At 33.2% G+C, this 20,302-nt stretch overlaps 1 protein-coding gene across 7 annotated transcripts in view; it reads left to right on the plus strand.

Moving 5' to 3' along the window:
* The window catches only part of LOC145287853 (protocadherin Fat 3-like), a 1,926,363-nt gene that overhangs the window by 541,842 nt on the left and 1,364,219 nt on the right, over nucleotides 1–20,302 (plus strand). For all 7 annotated transcript variants that reach the window (XM_080135727.1, XM_080135730.1, XM_080135731.1 and 4 more), the window contains exon 2: nucleotides 6,604–6,684. In XM_080135727.1, coding sequence (XP_079991853.1) covers nucleotides 6,606–6,684 — 79 coding nt within the window. In that variant the 5' untranslated portion in view covers nucleotides 6,604–6,605. The remainder of the gene's footprint in view (nucleotides 1–6,603; nucleotides 6,685–20,302) is intronic.

Below are 20,302 nucleotides of genomic sequence, written 5' to 3' on the forward strand. Positions count from 1 at the left end.
TATTATCAAAATACATTGATTATGATGGAAAATACCAAAAAATAAATGTGTAGGATTAAATTAAATATCAAGAACTCTTGTCTAACCGATTAGTGATGACTACAGATTAAATAAACTGCAAATCTGAAATATTTCAATACTCAAAACGAAAGGTCGTGTCACTGTTATTCCCCAACCCCTTTTTAAAATGCTAAAAAAACCCTGGAATTTTAAATAAAAACGTTTATAGAATCCATGGCTGTGTATTGTTCTTTTTTCGTCCGCCATGGTGGATTAACTATGTTAACTTCTTTTTAGATGCTATCGTTTTAGTAAGGATTAAACTATTAACCTTAAATAGACTCTGTCCTGGATAGGACCTATAATTATATCCGAATGTGAGACCCCAGCTTGTGGGCTTTGAGGAGTGTGGAGCGACCCTTTAATTGCCATTGCTCCCAGGTCCACTCTGACCCGAAGTGGTAGTACCTGTTAGTGTCCGACTTATAAAAAAAAACAAATATACTCTATTAAAAAATTCTTTAAAACCACTGTATTCGGCATTAAATAACCTGAAAAGGGTTGATATGCCGTAAAACAAACAAACAAAGATCAAATAGACTATTACTTAGAACATTTTCTGAAGCAACACTATTAACCATTAGTTTAAATATTATGGGGACAATTCCATCATGATTTTGGAGGCCTTAAATCTAATCTTGTTCGTATATATGCATTTATGATTTGGATTAGAAAACTAATTTAGCATTTATAATGATTGGTTCACATACTCCATTGGATTCTGTACTGTCTGTCTAAGTGTTACTTATTGCTCAACACACAGCGCTGCTGAAAATGACAAGGATTAAAGCAGTAATCCAAACAATCGAAACATTACAACTTATCGATATTTATCTAAAAAAATCAGGAAGCAATGTTTTCTTTTTGTCGTTAGTTGCATCTGTTGTTGAGAACCATTGAGTAGCTGAACGATGCGATTGTCGATTTACGGATTATGTTTGGTTTAGGTGCACATCCCTGTTTGATTTGCAACGGCTTCCGTTTAAAACGTGTCAATTTCTTTGGATTTGATGTCCTTTTACTTAAAAGGGTTCAGTGGACATGTCAGACAACAGTACCTAATCACAAAGTTAAAATCGCATATATATATATACATATTGATTAAAATATATATATATATACATATTGATTAAAATTCCAAGGTGTATCGATAATGTTCGTATATAACTGAAAAACAATTGAATGGTAAACACTGTCTTCAAATGTAGTCATGTAAAAATCAATCACAATCGAAAGAATGTCTTTTAATATATGGTTCCTTTTCTTATGTAATCTGAGTTATAAGAATATGAACAAATATCTAGTTCATTCTTTTTTTTTTTTTTTTTTACTGTGAAACAACGCATACTAATATCTTGTCTTTTTCTCTCGTACTTTCCCTCTCTGTCCCGCTCTAACCAAGTCGGTTGACCTCTTCCACAAATCCCAAAATGTCAACATGAAATAGGCTTGTACCCTTATCTCACTCCCACCCTTTCCCCCGACCTGAACCCGCTGGATAACTTCGTTTAATTATACGTTGAGAACATCACCAACTTGATCTCCCACAACACCAAAGCAAGCATTATCGCCACCATCCGACGAGTATTCGTCGGGTTTTTGCCGGGTTCCCGCCGGCGCTTGTGGAAAAGGCATGCTCTCAGTTCTGGATCCGTATCGAGGCGGAGATTGAAGCTGCATTGAATAGATATCAGCTGTACTATATAATGAAGCTATCTGAATTAATTTTTTTCAGTAAAAGTTTAAAAATTCAACTGTAGTTTGTTTTTCTTTAGGGTTTTTTTTTGGGGGGGGGTAATTTTAGGGCGACAACTTCATCATTCCACCTTGTATTTATGTATCTTTGTTTCAATTATGTAATAAGTTATTTTCAATATTCAATAAGTGTTCTATATGCATATATTTCATTAACTTTTGAAACTATTTCATTTTTATTTAATCGGTACTTGCATATTTCGCTCATCTAAATTGACTATAAATCCTCGCATTTTATTAAGCAATGTAATTTGCTTTGATAAAGTTTATGCATTATATATATATATATATATATATATATATAGAGAGAGAGAGAGAGATATTCTAGCATTAAATTACAAAATGTGCGAATCTTTATTTATCAATTAAAGTTTTAAAATTCTTGTTCTCGTATCTATTGATTTAATCACGTATTGTTCTTTTCAAAACCCATCAAAATATATTTCTAATTATATAATTAAATATTTTTCTAACTTAGTGGCAACCTTATTGCACCTCCATGAAGATCAGCAAAGGTTCTAACAACTGAAGTATAAAAATCAGTTTCTTCTAATCGTTATATCAAAAAGTGAGAAAGCCTGTTTCATAACCTATATACTAAACGAATTTTTTATCTACAGATCTGAAATTTAGTATATAGGGTATTCAGAGAAGTAGAAACTTTTACTGCTTTCATCCGGAATAATAGGCTAATGCTTATCATGCTTTACTCGCTGTATTTCGGTTTTGGTTTCGATCTCCGCTCGATTATTTTATTTTTTTTAGTTTACTTACAACCAGTGAACTGTTAAAAAAATAATAATCGTATGACTATATATCGGTCAATTATTTTTTAACGTTAAATTCCTTTTAAAAATTGTTTAATACTGGGTAACGCTGGGTACATCTAGTGGGTGTGTGTATGTATGTATGTATGTATATATATATATATATATATATATAACAATGCGATATTTACTTTTATTATTACGTTCAATTTGGATATACATTTTGTCATTTTCGTAAAATGTTTGCATTAAACACATACTGACTTTTGCTGGAAGTTTAAATGTGTTTTCTTTTTATACGAATCAAAGATAAATATATTATTTTATTTAAAAAATGATTTTACAAATCCGAAGACAATACATTTCTCATGATATCTATATTATTTTCTATTTTTATTATTTATTTGCGTACGTTTTTAAATCGCTACACTGATCATAATTGTTTCAGCCGATAGTTATAATCAAAAGTTTCCTCAGGCGATAAGTGTTTCATTTAAAGTTCATGTTTAAAGAAATATATACCGGGTGCCTTCAATAAGTTTCGTGACTTTTTCGTGCGGATACTTTTGATAGTACACGCATGAAACCCGAAAGCAATGACGAAATAATCTCCTCCGGCTGCAATGCACTTGTACAATTTCAACATCTTCTGAATGATCTCATGTAAGTCATTCTGTGTGAGAGTACCAATAACCCTCGTTACCGCCTATGTTATCGTAAGTGTCTCATAATGACAGCCTCTAAGGTTTTACTTGAGCTTAGAGAATAACCAAAAGTCACAGGGCGCAATGTCTTGTCTTTAGAAGAGGAGAGGAACATCTTGATCAAATAATGTGTTCTTCTTTGAGCACTGTTAGAACGAACAGCGCAAATCTTCCGCATTTTCAGTTCCTCGCTTATACTAGTGTGTTCAGTTCCTACACTGACATCAAACTGTGCACTTATTGTCTTTAATGAAACACAACGATCATTATCCATGAAATTCTTTGACCAACGAACTCTGATGTTCTGACTTGCTTATTTCTTCCACACCTCTCATCATCCGTCACAGACTCTCTTCCGTCCTTGAATCTCTTATGCCACTTAAAAAGCTGATTCATGCAAGATGTCCCCCCAAATAATCTAAAGCATTCAATGCGTTTCTTTGGTAATTTTTAAAGTTAAAAATAGAATGTTATTGCATATCGTTCTGCTAAAATGTCCTTACCTCTAGATTGCATTTTAAAAATTCACCAGCTGTGGCACTAATGCTTTAGTAGGGTGTATTCCAATTCCTGAAAGAAAAAATGGTGTCATCATAAGATATATATCAATAATGTATTGAATTTTCGAGGGTTTACGACTATTGTAAATTCTTGTATAAGAAAGTCTGGAAACTTATTGAAGGAGCCTCGTATATGACGCTTTTTATATATTCCCACCTCTTGGAGAACAGCTTTTGGGAAAACATTATATCCCTCTAATCTAATGTGAAGCTTATGTACATTTAGCATCCATTGTTTGAAATTGTCTTTAAAATTTCTTCGAAATCCATCAGAAATACAAAATATCAAATAAGATTTTCGAAAAAGTCAAACCGATGAGAAATTTATAGATATTTTAAAATGAGGTTACATCAAAAATGTCTTTTTCATATTCTGCTCCAGAGTTTCCAGGTTTTCTTTTTAAAGTCACATTTCTCAAGTTTAGTCTTATGTTTAAAGCAATTTGCCTTCAGAAAATTGTATCGTTTTTTTTTTTTTTTTCCTTTTTCGAAGCTTAACGTACGGACTAATGAAGAACAACGCAGCAGAATGTCATAAAGTATAAGACTTTAAAACGAATATATCGCCAATGCTTATAAGTATTTAACATTTTATTTGAAAACAACCACATCGCACTCAGTAAGAAAGCAGTCATGTGGTATTGCATTTTTTGTGGAGAAACTTTGCTAGACAGAGATATAAAACTGTATGACAGTATACTTAGTAGTTCACCGCTATATTCTCCATAAAAAGAAATGGAAAATAATGGTTTGCTATCAAAATCGATGCTTTCGTACTGACTTAGCTAATAAAACAGAAGTAGCCAATGAAAATCGGTAACATCGATCTTGAATAACAGCCAAGATGACGTCACCCACTACCATGTTTCCGAGTGATCTCGTGTATTTGAATCAAGACGTGTCAATTCCGCGAAGGGCAGTCATTTATATTGCAACAAGTCTGTTACTTTAATTTCTTATCGCTTTGTTCCTATAGTAAAAACGAAGCAAAATGGTTACCTTTTATTTCATTTTCACTTCCGGCAATATGCACAACTTAATTGGAATGCAACTCAAATATGCGTAGATGATGATAGTGCTTAAGATACAACCAATAATTCCCATTTCATTTTCCTTTCGAAATTGTTTAAAATAATGTTGTAAAAGATAAATTTATATCCAATAGAGAAAATTGGTCCCGGCAGCAGGTGATGTTATCGATTACTTCTCTCAGATTTGCTTCTGGTTGTGAATATAATAAAAAAGGCGAATAACTCTTATACCATAAGCTTTGGTTGAAACGGACGGGTGTACAATATATCTGGTTTTCCTGTTTGTAAAAAGTTTTCATCACGTGTCAATGATATTTGTAGAACATGAGCAACGTTATGTTCTGTTTTGTTTTTTTTTTACATAAATTCTACTCATGGTACGTCCATCATTTAAGAAATATGCAAGTGCATTTCAGTACCGTACCGCTTATTTTACTTTACAGTTTTCACCTGGACAACAGAGGCTTTTAAAATATATAGACATTTGTAATTTAATTGAAATACGCATGCATTTTATATTATTCGAATAATTCGACAATTCTCATTTTCGATGGTTCGTCTGACGTTGCCTTTGATCGTTTTTAGGTTCGTCGTGTATAAGATTAGTCTTTATGTCGAACTTTCGAAACTGTAATTAATGTCGAACAGAACATTTTATTTAAAATGCGTGAATATCTTGGTCTCGTTTAGTCAGCTTTTATGAAGTGGAAATCTTGAGTAATTCGTTACTGTATTCCTAGCACTACTCGTACTGAAAAATGGGCCTTCAGTTTCTAGATGACATTCAATAGTTATCACTTTATCCGTTGCACCCCGTCTTCTGGCGGAATTAAAACAATTTATCCCGTGAGTTAAATATACCTCGTATGTACGTAAAAATGATGAAACCAAGTTGAACATAATTAGAAACCTGTTTTACAGTAATTTCATCATCTATATATTAATACGATAGCGTGTGTTATATTGTGTCACGCTTATATCTTTATCATACCGAGTGACTGTCGTTTAATTGTTATGAATTTCCATTTTTTGTAAGTGTTCTTCATGTTTGGATTTCGGTGTTTTTATAGCTTAATGAATCCACTTACATATATATATATATATATATATATATATATATATATATATATATATATATATATATATACATATATATAATATGCACGCTTTAAAATATATTAAAGCGTATTTTACGACCGGACTACGCCGCCGTCCCTGCTAGCTTAGATAAAGGCTTAACAAAAAGCTATAGTAATATTAGGGTGTCTCCATTTATGCTGAACATCCACAGAATGCCAACATCAATATATTACATATGAAAGAGTCCGCTATGAAATTTCCACAAGTCCCCCTAGTAAATATTAATACCATATTTTATTGCTGTTATCAAAAATTATTATTAATAGATAATTTATTAGGTTTAATGGAATAACTGAAAGCAGAAATGGAATTATTTCTAAAAGCTTTGATTTTATTCAATCGTTAAAGAATCTGTATTTCTAATAAGAAATTAAATGCAACCGAGCAATACCGACAAAATACATTAATTTTATAAAATAAGGCATATCTAAAAAAATTTACCTTAATAAAATTAGATCATCATATTCAAGCGATGTTATTTTGAAGAGTTTTTAAATCTATTAATAAGATTGGTGTTTAGTGAATTTTTTTCTTTAAAAAATATTTGTTCTTAATTATAATGAGATTATGTGTTCTTCTCTTTCAGAAATGCATCGAAAATCGTGGGGTAGGATAGGATGTTGGTTGCCATTTTTATTAATATTCATCACAACTTCATCAGCCATCGGTAAGTAATTTGTAAATTTTGCTGTTGTCGAAATATATATATAAATTAAAATTTTGTGAATTAGAATTTCTAACGTTTATTAGACACAAAAAATATAAAATTAACGTAAATATTTCCTTTTTTTTTTCATGCACGGAGTTTCAAAGGATGGCACGTATCCACAGAGGAAAAATAGTTAGCATCATATAGATTGGCTATTATTTTATTGGTTAGCACCTAGATTGAAAGCTTCAAAATGTCAGAGAAGCCATTTTAAAAATTACATGCACATATATGTTGTGTAATTTGACGAAAAATTAAGCTGAGTTGAAATGAGACGAGTAGCTAAGAGATGCAAATCACTGTATGTATATATATATATATATATATATATATATATATATATATATATATATATATATAATGTCCTGCTATACACACACATCTAAGTTCTGACAATTGACTAAAAGATCGTACAGTGTGAGGAAACTTCATGCTCGACTCTGAGAATTAAAATAAGTGGAAGATACTTAAATGAGATAGAAGTAGCCATATATACGAGGGGCGTGCTATAAGTAATGTCCCTGACCCACTTCCCATGGTAGTAGTGTAACGAAACTTAGCACAGTTATTAGTCTTTCTCTACATAGGAACCACCCAGAGTTATGCATTTCTCCCATCGTTTGATGCAGCTCTGGAGACTGTTTTTGTAGAACACCCCAGGTTGGTCCTCCAACCACGACATGACTTCAGAAATCAAGGCTGCATCATCTGGGAAACGCTTTCCTTTGAGAAATAACTTCATGTCTGGGAAGAGGTAAAAGTCAAAGAGTGCAAGGTCAGGAGAGTAGGGAGGATGGGGAGGATTTCATAAGTACGCGCCCGTGCTTCTGATCTGACGACATGCGAGTTGTGGACCGGAGCTTTGTCCTGCAGGAGGAGGGTACCTTTGCTGATCTTGCCCCGCCTCTTTATTTTGACAGCTTCCCTTAATTTCCTCAAAAGTAAAGCATAATAGGCTCCTGTAATTGTGGTACCCTTTCCCAGGAAATCTGTCATCACTACTCCGTCCTTGACCCAGAGGACTGTGAGCATGACCTTGCCAGCGGATGGCTGCGGCCCTTGTCTTCTTTGGAGGTGGTGAGTCCAAGTGCTTCCACTGCATTGACTGGGCTTTGGTTTCTGGATCATAGTCATGGACCCAGGTTTCATCCTGTGTAATCAGTCTTTTGAAAAACTTTGACTCATCTTCTTGGCACGTCTCCAAGTTCATCCTCGAGCACTCGACGCGTGCTCGCTTCTGGAATGGTGTGAGCACCCTGGGAATCCATCTGGCAGACACCTTATGCAAATGGTCATGAATGATAGTTTCCACAGACCCTGTACTTATCTTGACGTCTTGGGCTATTTGGCGAATCGTAATGCGCCGATCTTCCAAAATGGCAGCCTCAACTTGACGGACAGATGCCTCATCAATGGCAGAAGGGATCGACCACGTCTGGGAGCTGTTTACACAGACTTTCGGCCATGTTTGAATTCACGATGCCAGCGTTTTACAAGGTCATATGATAGGGCATTACCACCATAAGTTTCTTTCATTTCATCAAAAGTTTTCTTCTGGTGTGCCTCCTTTCAAATACAAAAATGAACCACTGCTCGACATTCAACAGGCTCTATTTCACACCTGACCTAGTTTAAACACTTGTAAAACAATTAGTTCAGAGCTATAATTTGCTACATAACACGTAATAAAAATCATTGCACATGCAAAATTTCAGCTAGATCAGACAACTGGAAGGGGTTCAGCGGCATTACTTATTTCACGCCCGTCGTATATATAAATCCTGCTATACACATACATATACATATTTATGAGCATATAATTGGAGCATATATATATATATATATATATATATATATATATATATGGCAAAACAGGAATTTAAGTACGCTCATTTGAAATATATTAAGCAGAATTGTAGGTTTTGGGACGTAGAGCACCGTATAGCATTTTTTAGAGGTGAAATTATGAGATCGTTTAAAAAAGCAATGTTCAAATCAATATTACAAACATGAAAATAAATATATATCTGTCATTGATTTTCGTTTTGAGACTATTGTCTCCAATTCTCAAAAAAAGAGAATCGACTCACCAAAATTGATCTATTTTCATGTTGAGCATTATGAGGTGTGAAGCCCTGACCTGGATCTGGTGGGCAAGCACTTGACATCTAAGACCACTAATCGAACCTTTTTTTTTTGCAGCTAAAATTATGCAGTTACTTATCAACTTAAGTCATGTCATCTAGCAGGGTAATCGGGTAACGCCTCTTGAATAGCATTACAAAATTTCGAGTGAAAAGCGTAGACAATCAACTAAGTTCACGGGTTCAATTAATTTCCATGTGCTAAATATAAGTGTGAAATCGACTTGGATGCAAAAAAAGATGAGGTGGTAGTGTAAAATCTCATTTACAGGAGACGCGATTTGTTATTTATTACCTTGATGTTGACTCCAAATCAAATTATTGTCCAACTCTGATTACAAGAAAGACATTTGCGAAAGGAACAATTAGCAAACTCTTGCCAGAGTTGATTAATCCAGTGTAAAGCATCAGCAATGGAAACGATATATATATATAATCCACAAGCAAGTGTTTCATCCTATCATCGATCCATCAGCGTGGCTCTTAACATAGCGGAATTCGGAATTTTATCCCGTGTTAACAGGCAACTGCGAGCGAGAGAGTCGGATTATGAATCTTGCCATTTATTTGGGTTTTTTGTTGTTGTTTTTTTACCTTTTCATATATGTAGACATTCGTACATATGGCTATATTTGCATAAATACAAGATTTTCCAGAATTCATTGAGCACTCCAGGTATATTTATACAATTATAAAACTTTGTACTGCCAGGGCGTCCTTCCTTGCTTGCTTTATTGAAAATTTTTTTCGACGCTCGGACGATCCCATTTTTAAAAAGAGGATATCAGGTGAACTATGTCTGCGTATTGGCGTGGCTCAGAGACTAAGTAATGAGTGTGGAGTTTTGTTTTCATTTTCATTCTAGCTGATGGCACCTAAGTCATATTTTTTTGTTGGTTTTATTCCGCCATTATATACTCTGTTAAATGTATTAATCAATAGAAAAATTCCTTATAATAATAAATACGTAATTTGCTTTAATTAACATAGCACATTTAAACGTATCTTTCGAGAGGGCAACGCCCGGTGGCCTGCTAATATATTATTATTTTTATTATTGCGTTTTCACCCCAAACAACGCACATAAGCATCAGGGGTCTGTGTATGAAGTTGGATAGCAAGATGTCGGTTCACGTCACACTTGAACTTCTGCATGTCAGTACAGTCGAGGAAGCAGGGAACCGGAAGGGAATTCCAAAGTCTAGCTGTTCTGGGGAAGAAAATACTGGAGTAGAAGGCTCTCTTGCATCTAGGGATCTTTACTGCGAAGGGGTGGGATTTAGCTGCTTGTCGGGTTTGTCGGGGGTATTTACGTCGATTGGGGGCACAAGTCTTAGCAGTTCGTCAGAGCATTCACCGTTAAAGTACTTGTAGAACATGCAGAGGGATGCAACATTTCGTCGATGTGAGAGACTGAAGTTTAGCTGAGATTTCAGAAACTATCAGATGGGCGACTCTCTTTTGAACCTTGTCTAGGAGCGAGAGACTAGTAGCAGAGGCAGCAGGGCAAATATGACAACAATACTCCATACATGGACGAATGGTGGCCTTATAGAGGTATAGGATACTTTCAGGCGTTAATAGCTTTCTAGCACGGTAGAGAGGACCCACCTTCTTCGCAGCGGTCCTGGCAATGCTCTCAATGTAATTGTTTCATCTCATGTTTCCTGTGAACGTTAGGCCGAGGATTTTAAAAGATGTACTTTCAGATAAAGTCACCTATAATATATATATATATATATATATATATATATATATATATATATATATATATATATATATATATATATATAATGTGTGTGTGTGTGATGGACTCTCCCGTCGATTTCGTCGTATGAGGTTTCGCCACAACTAAATTGTTCGGAAATTCACGCACAGATGATTTGTTTATAGTAGTGAATCCTTTGTGTAGAACCAACCACACTTTTGATATTATTGCTAAGCTTCGTCGGTGCCGATGACTGCTACAGGACGTAATATACAGTATACTGCAGGTTTTTAAATCAGTTTCCTTCTCCTAGATGTATGCCTTAACGAGGACTGGGGGTGCACCTCTCTCAGTGAATTAATGCGCCTTTAGATACCACCTCAGAAATTTCTACAATTCTGCGCGGTACACACAGTGCCTAACTTTCCCAAATGGCCACCCATCTGGTAATCGCCAGGCTCAACGTTGCTTAATTTCGGGGTTCTGGCGAGAACCGGTGTGTCAACGTGGTTGTGCCGTGTATGTGTTAAATATATATATATATATATATATATATATATGATTGTTGAGCTGGATTAAATCCGACGATATGAAATAAAATGGAGGTGGAAGGACCTGGATACTCAACGTTTCGCCCGATTTATGCGGGCTTCTTCAAGAGGGATGGACCATCTTGAAGAAGCCCGCATAAATCGGGCGAAACGTTGAGTATCCAGGTCCTTCCACCTCCATTTTATTTCATATATATATATATATATATATATATATATATATATACACACTCACACTCACACAAAACCAGTTCTTTCGTTGCCTTTCTAGACCTGTCATCTAGAATACCAGTTCCGTTTTTATCTTGTCTTTAATTACTATCTAGAATACAAGTTCGTCATGTTTTTAGATCGGTCATGTAACTTGGTCTCTTTTATTTTAATCACTTATTTTGTCTTATTCAATTGATTATTTTATATGTAAACGTGTTTTGCCATATTATGCTTCCTTATACAAACATCTGTTTTGCTCCTTTAAACTCCACATTGCCTTCACTTTACAATAACAAATTAACTGTTGTAAAATGAATATTTAATCGGTATTAAAATAAATGTTGCGTTAAAACAATTTCGAATAATACAAAGTTTACGTTCTTGTAGAAAGAACACTCGGAAACGGTAATTTTTGTTCGTTGTCTTTGTTTTCTTTTTGTTTTGTTTTTTTGTTTTTGTTAAAATTAATCACCTTATTTACTGAATGCCAATCGTAACTCCCTCAAGGTTATTCGTACAAAAATAATTATGCAACTTTGACGGACCCGAAGTAAATCCGCATCGATAACCGTTTTGCTACTTGTATTCTCTACCGATAATAGTTCTTGTTTGAAATAATCATAAATATTGATTGCATGAATATAATTAATCGTGTGTGTGTCGGGTCGGTCGATGTAGAATTGCACCTGCATTCTTGTGTGTGTGTGTGCGTGCCGATAATGCTCAGTTTTAAAGAGATTCCAACAATTTGCCGCTCGCTCAAACGCTCGAAACTAATTTCGTTAATTTTATCAAAAGTCTTCTTCCAAAACGGAAGGTATAATTTGAAATTATTTTGAAGCTAATTAAACTAAGGCCGACGCACGTCTTCGTTTCTATGCGTGCAATTAGCTTACATCAAACTTGCGCGAAACAGCGATACATGAAAGCGATGATTAAAAAGACAAACGAGTGAAGCCATTTCCACCAACAATTAACAACGGATAGAAGACAATAAAACTTTCAGAAGAGAGAGCGTACTTCCGCTACGGCACATATACTCTTTTCGAATCATCTAAGACAATCTAGTATGTAGGTAAAAAAAGGTATGCTTTAGCCCGGAGTTCTTTATATACCTGCCATTTAGAATATTAGAATGCTGTTTGGTTCGGTTTGGTTGTTTTATAGAGGAACATGTTTGTTTTTGGCTTTGCAAAATATGATTTAGTTTTGGAAAGTGAAAATTATAAAAGCAAGATAAAGGTTTGGTGGTTTTATGGTCAGTAAGTCGGTATCCTCAACCGTTTCATCATATATTGTTAGTAGCAATCATCAATAATTGATCTTCGATTTCAGTTCTAAAACAATGACAAGATTTAGATTTGTCATAGTATTAGATTTTTTTTTGGAAAATAATTGGTTGATTCAAGATAAACTAAATAAACTAAGCAATACATAATGAGATAAAAATATTGTATAACTACTAAAACAAAAGTATTGTATAAATGTGCCTTTCTCAGTATAAACCGTAGTCGAGAAATGTGTACATATCATAAAAGGTAGTATCTGCTTAGCCCATTTAGTAAGTTAGTGGCTTTCTATAGCAAGACGTATATGTTCATAAAAAAACATTAGCAAATCTCACAAGAATTTAAGAGGGCTTCAACAGCTTCTGAAGAAAAGTTGATATAGATCAATTTTATTCCATATCCAGGGTTATTATGCAGTACAGTTTTGCTATCTTATAGAATTTAAAAAGAAATCATTTGGTGTTCTATTATAGGAGAGTGAGACGTTAGGAAAATATGTAGGTGTGTGAGAAACTAAATGATTGCAAATATTCAAATTATTTGAAATTGTAAGACGAAAATAAACGAAAATCTAAATTATATAGCTAGTTGGTGACGGGAAAACAATATGTGGTTTAATCCAATCCTTACCACAACAGAAACGAAAATGTATTAACTGAAAAGGTTATAAGAAAACGGCAAAGAAAATATTATTTCAAACCCATATAACAATAGAAAAAGATATCACAGTAAATAACGAGTTTAACCGAGTAAAAATATAAAATATATTGAAATAATTTAAACTAATGTAAAATGATAAAGAAAAAATAACACTGATGGAATTGATTCCTAACGAATATTAGATATTGAGCATTTTGGCAACAAATTCGTCTGCAGAAAATGTAAAAGAGGCAAAAATAATACCAAATTTGAAATCAATACGATAAGAGAGGAATACAGTTTGAAAACTTAAATTAAATTCACTAACAAAAATACATTTTAGTTTAAAGAAAAAAGGTTTTGATATGATACGTATATACAAATCTCATCATGGTCGACGAATACAGATTACAAGAACAATGCGATAGCATTCATGCGAGATAAATCTACAGGTATTATAATAAATGAAAGTTTTTTTTTCAATTTACATGATGTAGATTTAGCAAATTGTTCGGTTATATTTTCTAACACAATTCATTTACACTAAAATACACCACGAATGGTTATATTCATTGACAGCTAAATTATGTTGCTAAATAAAGGAAATACATTAGACTTAAACATATGGTAAGCATTTTAGAAAACTTTATATATATGTTCTCATATATATAAAGACTTTTTTCGCCACTATTTTAGATAAAGATTTAGTTGAAATGTAAGCTATATTTAGTTCAGTTCAATATTAAAAACTAGACTGGGTGTCTGGCGTTGGCCGGGTGTTTGGCAGTGTGTGGTGAGCAAAAAAAAAAAAGTGGCAGTAGACAGGCTTAAACCCGTGAATGTGGAGAGAGGTGTTAAAAATAGTAGTAGCGTGGAGAGGGAATCAAAACAACAGAAGGGGGCTAGGATGAAGATATATATATATATATATATAAAAAAGTGTTAGTAGGCAGGCAGGCTCGAACCCGTGACGCGAAGGCGGAAAAGAAAGTCAAAGAAAATGTGACGTCTTAGCTAATGTCTCCATGACGCGACCGGAAGTCAAACGCGCTGAACATAACCGAAGCCAATTCAACGGTGACGATGACTTGCTAACATGTTGGCGAAAAAAATCGACGCCTCATTGTACAAAACGGCCGAGTTTAGGGTGAAGTAATTTTGGGCCAATTTTTCGATAATATTTTTCGTCCAAGACTGCTGTTAGGATCCGTTGCCTCTGTCGAAATTTTTAGCGAAACCTAAAAACATACATGCATATATTTAAACGACAAATGATATTTATATTATTGATGGCAGGGGCCTTTTATGGAAAGTCAGATATCTCCGAGATTTGTAAAGTTTAAAAACCATGTGTTTATTTATAAATATTCATCAAATTTCAGTTTCTTTAAGATATTTTAGATTTTTTATTGGATTCCACCATAATCATTAAATGATAATTCAACGAGATTACGTAAAGTTCAATATCTTCTAAAAAAAAAAACCTTAAGCATTAAATATTCAATAGTTTACAGTATTAACATCATGAAAAGTATTTTAATTGGTGTAAGAGTTTCAGATAAAAGTTTAGTATCGTCCTGTTTTGATCGTAAATTGTGGCTGATGTTGAATAAATGAATGTATTTGCGGTTGTCGTTGAGAAAACGAGTTTTTGCTATGAAAATTTCACAAGCAATAACCAAATAATAATCGAGTAGAAAAAGACTACTTATGTTTCGCTTGTCAGAAAGTGAGTGTGGTGAACTAACGCCTGCAAATTGCTATGTCTTTTCGGATCTTTCCCAAGTCTGGTAAGAGTTGTGTAAGTGGCTCCCATCCGTTGTACCAACAGTAATCAATTTTAGGAGAGATATACATAAAGGATTGCATCAGGAGTAGAATAATTTCTGTATAGTAGAATTATTAAATAAGTTTTCCAACAATCTTAGCAAAAAAAAAGCGACAAATAAAACAATATGTTGGGAAGATAATTGGAGGTTTAATTTTTACATGGTAAACTGCTGCATTTAAAATTCAGGATATATATATATATATATATATATATATATATATATATATATATATATATATATATATAAATTCGTATTCCTGTCTGTTTGTTTGTAGGTTTTTTCACAATTTGATTAATATATACAAAACGTGTATTACTTTAATATTTTATTTCTATATATAGTGCGATACTTGAAAAATATACAATTAAGAGATCACCTTAATTGCATATGTCATTAAGAAAATTTGATTTTACTAAATAGTGGTATCTTAGTTAATGTTTTTAGGGACAGAATTATTTAAAATTGTTATCTAATACATTTTAAACAACAATTATATTGATAATATATTTAATTTATTTTGGAATTAATATTTCCAATAGCAACATTTTTTAAACTTTTTTTAGAGTTATTTGCCCCAAGATGATATCTATACAAAAAAAAAAAACGTTTACCAAATATCATTTGGTAATTTCGTGAAGTTTCTAGCTGGAAAAATAATTTCGTGCATATAGAAAAAATGTGTGGCTTTTATTTTTTTTTTTTTTTTTTACATATTAAAAAAAAACACTTACGAAAAAAATAAAGATTTCATTTGTTTGTTTAATTTATTCCTCACGGCAATACAGAAATTGGTAAATTTTTACCACGTAATTCAGCGTCTTTTAATACCTAAAAAAATGAAGATCTATTGCCTCTTCGTCTAAATTCCACAATTTACACTATTCTTTTTCTTTTTTACGTTAATTTCATCGATCACAAACTTAATTTACTTATTTAGAAAGGTAAATATATACGACGTGACCCAGCGGCGTTTAACCGCTAAAAAATGGAGATCTACTTTTTCAGCCTAATACATTTAAACAGCCTTTATAAATAATATGAGAGAATAAATTTTGAAAAAAAAATAACATGTTAGAGTTGGGTATCACTTTTCTATATAATTTTAACGTAAAATGAGCACCCACTTTTTGGCCACCAAGCATTCCACGAGACGTGTCACCTCTAGCATTTTTTCCAAGTTTGGCGATTGAGGGGGATGGCAAAACATGACAAATACAGTTTTTTTTCTTTTCTGGTCGGGGAAATTACATTGGAAACATAAAATAACGATAAATTTAATTATTTTTTATGAGACCATTCTCTACGTTCACATAACAATTTATTAAACAAAACAACGCCGAAAATATGACAAATTCATTTTTGCGAGGGGGGGTACATTAGAAACATAAAACGACAAATAGAAAGCAAATCTAAAATTCCCTTTATTTACAAAAAAAAAGCCAGTAAAAAGGTGCCCTTACAAAAAATAATGGTACATATCTAGTTTAGCGGTGTAAATTATTTGACAGACAAAAAAAATATAAAAACTATATATTTTTATATAAAACATTATTAGACACAAAGGCTGAAATAAAACAACAAAAAAAATTTAATGTTTTTTTATCCTTTTTATTAGACTAAATGCGCACGCGTTACACGTTTTAAATTTGGCCCTTAAGTTTGGCAGATTGGCTTTTTAAGGTCAAATTTGACCTTTTTTATGCTCTTTCCTGAGAAAAAAATATTGCGGCCAACAACATAGTTCATGAAAGAGCTTAAAAACGCCAACCTTCCAAACCTGAGAAAGGCCAAATTTTAAAAGCAATAAAGCGGCCTCGAATAATAAATATAAATGATAAAAAAAAGATTTTTTTTTTCTGGTTTTATTTCAGCCTTTGGGTATAACAATGTGTTTTATATAAAAATAAATAGTTTTTTATATTTTTTGCCTGACAAATAATTTACGCCGCTAAACTACACATTTACCAAAATAAAAAATAAATGCACGCATTAATATTTATAAACATTATTTTTTTTTAGGTTCACAAAATCGTGAGTTTTCTAAGGACAGTGATCCCTTCTGCTGAAATATCTGGTGGAGAGGGTATCAGATACTTCTTTTTGTGGGCGATTACATTTACATATGTATATATATATCCGTTCTTTTATTTTTTGAAACTGTTGTGGGGTATCCACGTTACCCATGATGAAAATGATTAGTATAGCAGGCGTGTTTCAAATGAAACTTCATGTCAACCCAGGCAATGCCGGGTACCCATGCTAGTATGTATACATAAACAGAGTATCATGGTCCTCGCAACCCGTCATCATTTGTCTACCATACATCATGTTTCATACCGAATAGATTTTTTTAACTTCTGTTTAATGTATCTATATATTAACGGTGGCTGCTCAACAGGAATTCAATGCCTGCACGCATTCAGAAGAATTCACGGCTCGTATTTGCCTAGTTACATCAATACAAAATATGTTTAATGTTTCTCTCTCCGTACTAAAAACGAACCTACAATTTCATGAACAAAATTTGTTTCCAAGAAATACAATCTGTGAAACAAAGAATACAACTCGACAACCAAATAATAATATAAAAAATATTTTTCAAGTACATTCTGAGCCCTCGTTTTGGATAATACATTCTTTACAAGCACTATTCACTCATTCCGCTAATCTTCTCGTGATGTAGATCATCGTATAATTGGCAATTTATTTAGACTACAAAAAGAGTTAGCAAAAATAGTTGGCTTGCTTCGGGGTTTGATAATCCCATAAGTAAAAATTAAACATCAGTAGTAAAAAAGAGGAGTACGGAAATAAACATATCGATATATATATATATATGTATATATATGTATGTATGTGATTATAATGTGTGTATATATATGTGTGTGTGTCTGGGGATACTTCTCAACCTGTATACTTAACGAATGTTTTATCTACATACTTGAAATATGGTATATAGGGTATTAAAACATGTAGAAGTCTTGAATTGGTTTCTTCCGAAAAAGGTTCTCTGAGAGTTCAATATTGTAACTCTGGGTCATCGGATATTTATTTGTTTATTGTTTCACGAGTTTTAAAGATCGTAGCAAGCTGGTCTAATGGTTATCATACTTGACTCTGTCATTAGGTTTTGGTTTCGACCTCAGCCCGAATATGTTTTTTTTCTTAATTACAAGATAGGCATAATACTCGCATGCAAATATTTCAGTTTCTTAACGTTAATGATTAAGGAATTTTACGCTCCGTTTTATACCGGTCAACGCCGGGTACATCTTTTTGTATATACAAATAAATGTATGATTGTATATACAGATAAATGTATGATTGTATATACAGATAAATGTATGATTGTATATACAAATGAATGTATGATTGTATATACAAATGAATGTATGATTGTATATACAAATGAATGTATGATTGTATATACAAATGAATGTATGATTGTATATACAAATGAATGTATGATTGCATATACAGATAAATGTATTATTGTATATACAGATAAATGTATTATTGTATATACAGATAAATGTATTATTGTATATACAGATAAATGTATTATTGTATATACAAATAAATGTATTATCTATTAACATGATATTTTCGTGTGAGTAGGGGAACGCTTTTTACATAACTATTCTGTACATTTTTTATTTACAGATTTAAAACAAAACCAAATTTGTTACACAGGTCCGAATTCCCTAGATATCATGTTTTACGCGTGTACATTCTCCATACTTGTAGCGGCATTAACCCGCTATAGGTTGCGCCAGCCTCACTGGATTTAACCGCATCTCGCGTCAAAGCAACAGGGTCGACGGCATGATCCAGCAATTCCCGGTTCCAGCGATGGACTCCAAAAACGCGAGGACTGGACATGATCTCATTATCTGCTTTCACTGTCGCGAGCCGTCACGTTTCGATCGACCAGTGGGTGCAATGATTGCCACCAATTGACGGAAGAACTCCTCCCCCGGCCGCCGTAGCACGTGACTGAACCACCGGATTCCTCTTCAGCAAATATCCGGCAGGCCAAGAATGTTACATCTAGCGCGTATCGCCGAGTTAGGGATCTGGTCGGAGAGGCGAATACAAAGGATACGACGGAGGCAGTAGTGACCGAAGACTTCAATTCTATAAAGATCCACTCTGCGTAGTGGCCAGGTCTCACATACATAGAGGAAAATTGATCCGACCATGGCCTCGTAGATCCGAAGCTTCGTATAATAAAAAGTATTTTGTATTTAACATGTGTAGGTAAATATTCACAGAAAAATAGGAATATGCCAGGGGAACGTTAACTTAAAGAGTACTTGCATGCATGCGCAAATATACATTTATACGTTAATGTCTGTTAATTCTTAGATTTATATTTATATGTTGATATCTAAGATGATAATTAATAAGACTGGGGGGCTAGGCGTTTTGTTTTTGACTTTACATGATGGCATCCAAGACTGATATATTTTAAACTTTTGAAACAACAACTATATATTGGTCACATTATATTAATGGCGCATTAACTCTATAATAATTAATACATCTGCAAGAATTTAATCATATCTACGCGTACTGTATCAACGAAAAACGCCTATATATATATATATATATATATATATATATATATATATATATATATATATATATATAAACACTATTATAGTCAAGTGACAATCGATAATCTGTCAGTACAAAAAACATAACTAAGAACATGGTAAAAAACGGGCATGAACTTTAAAATTAGTGCGATTTTAGAAGTTTCTGTTTCTTGTGATTCATTTAAAACTACCAATCATATTGTTTGTTGTATTAGAGACAACTGAAGTTAACGTATATATGGGTCAAAATATGATATTAAGAGTACCAAACTTTGTATCACTTTGATAATTCATATCACTGTTCTCATCTTGATTGTTATTATCCAAATATTTCGGCCGATGAAACCTCCGAGCATTAGCAGGTGTATTTTCTGGAACTTTGGAATCTACCCTGAATTTTGAACAGCACATTTTATTTAGTTTGTGGTAGAATGTTCCCATTCCACGAAACATGAACATATACAAGGACCATAGGACGACAGTCTGTTTAAAAAAAACTTTAAATCTCTAATAGTCTTCCATATTATACGAACGCCTGGGCTTCAGTGTATGCAGATGGAAATTTGAATATAAAATTAAGATTAGACTACTTAATAACG

This window comes from Euprymna scolopes, chromosome 11 (assembly GCF_053919585.1).
Source record: "Euprymna scolopes isolate OS-2025 chromosome 11, ASM5391958v1, whole genome shotgun sequence".
Classification (NCBI taxonomy): Eukaryota; Metazoa; Mollusca; class Cephalopoda; order Sepiida; family Sepiolidae; genus Euprymna; species Euprymna scolopes.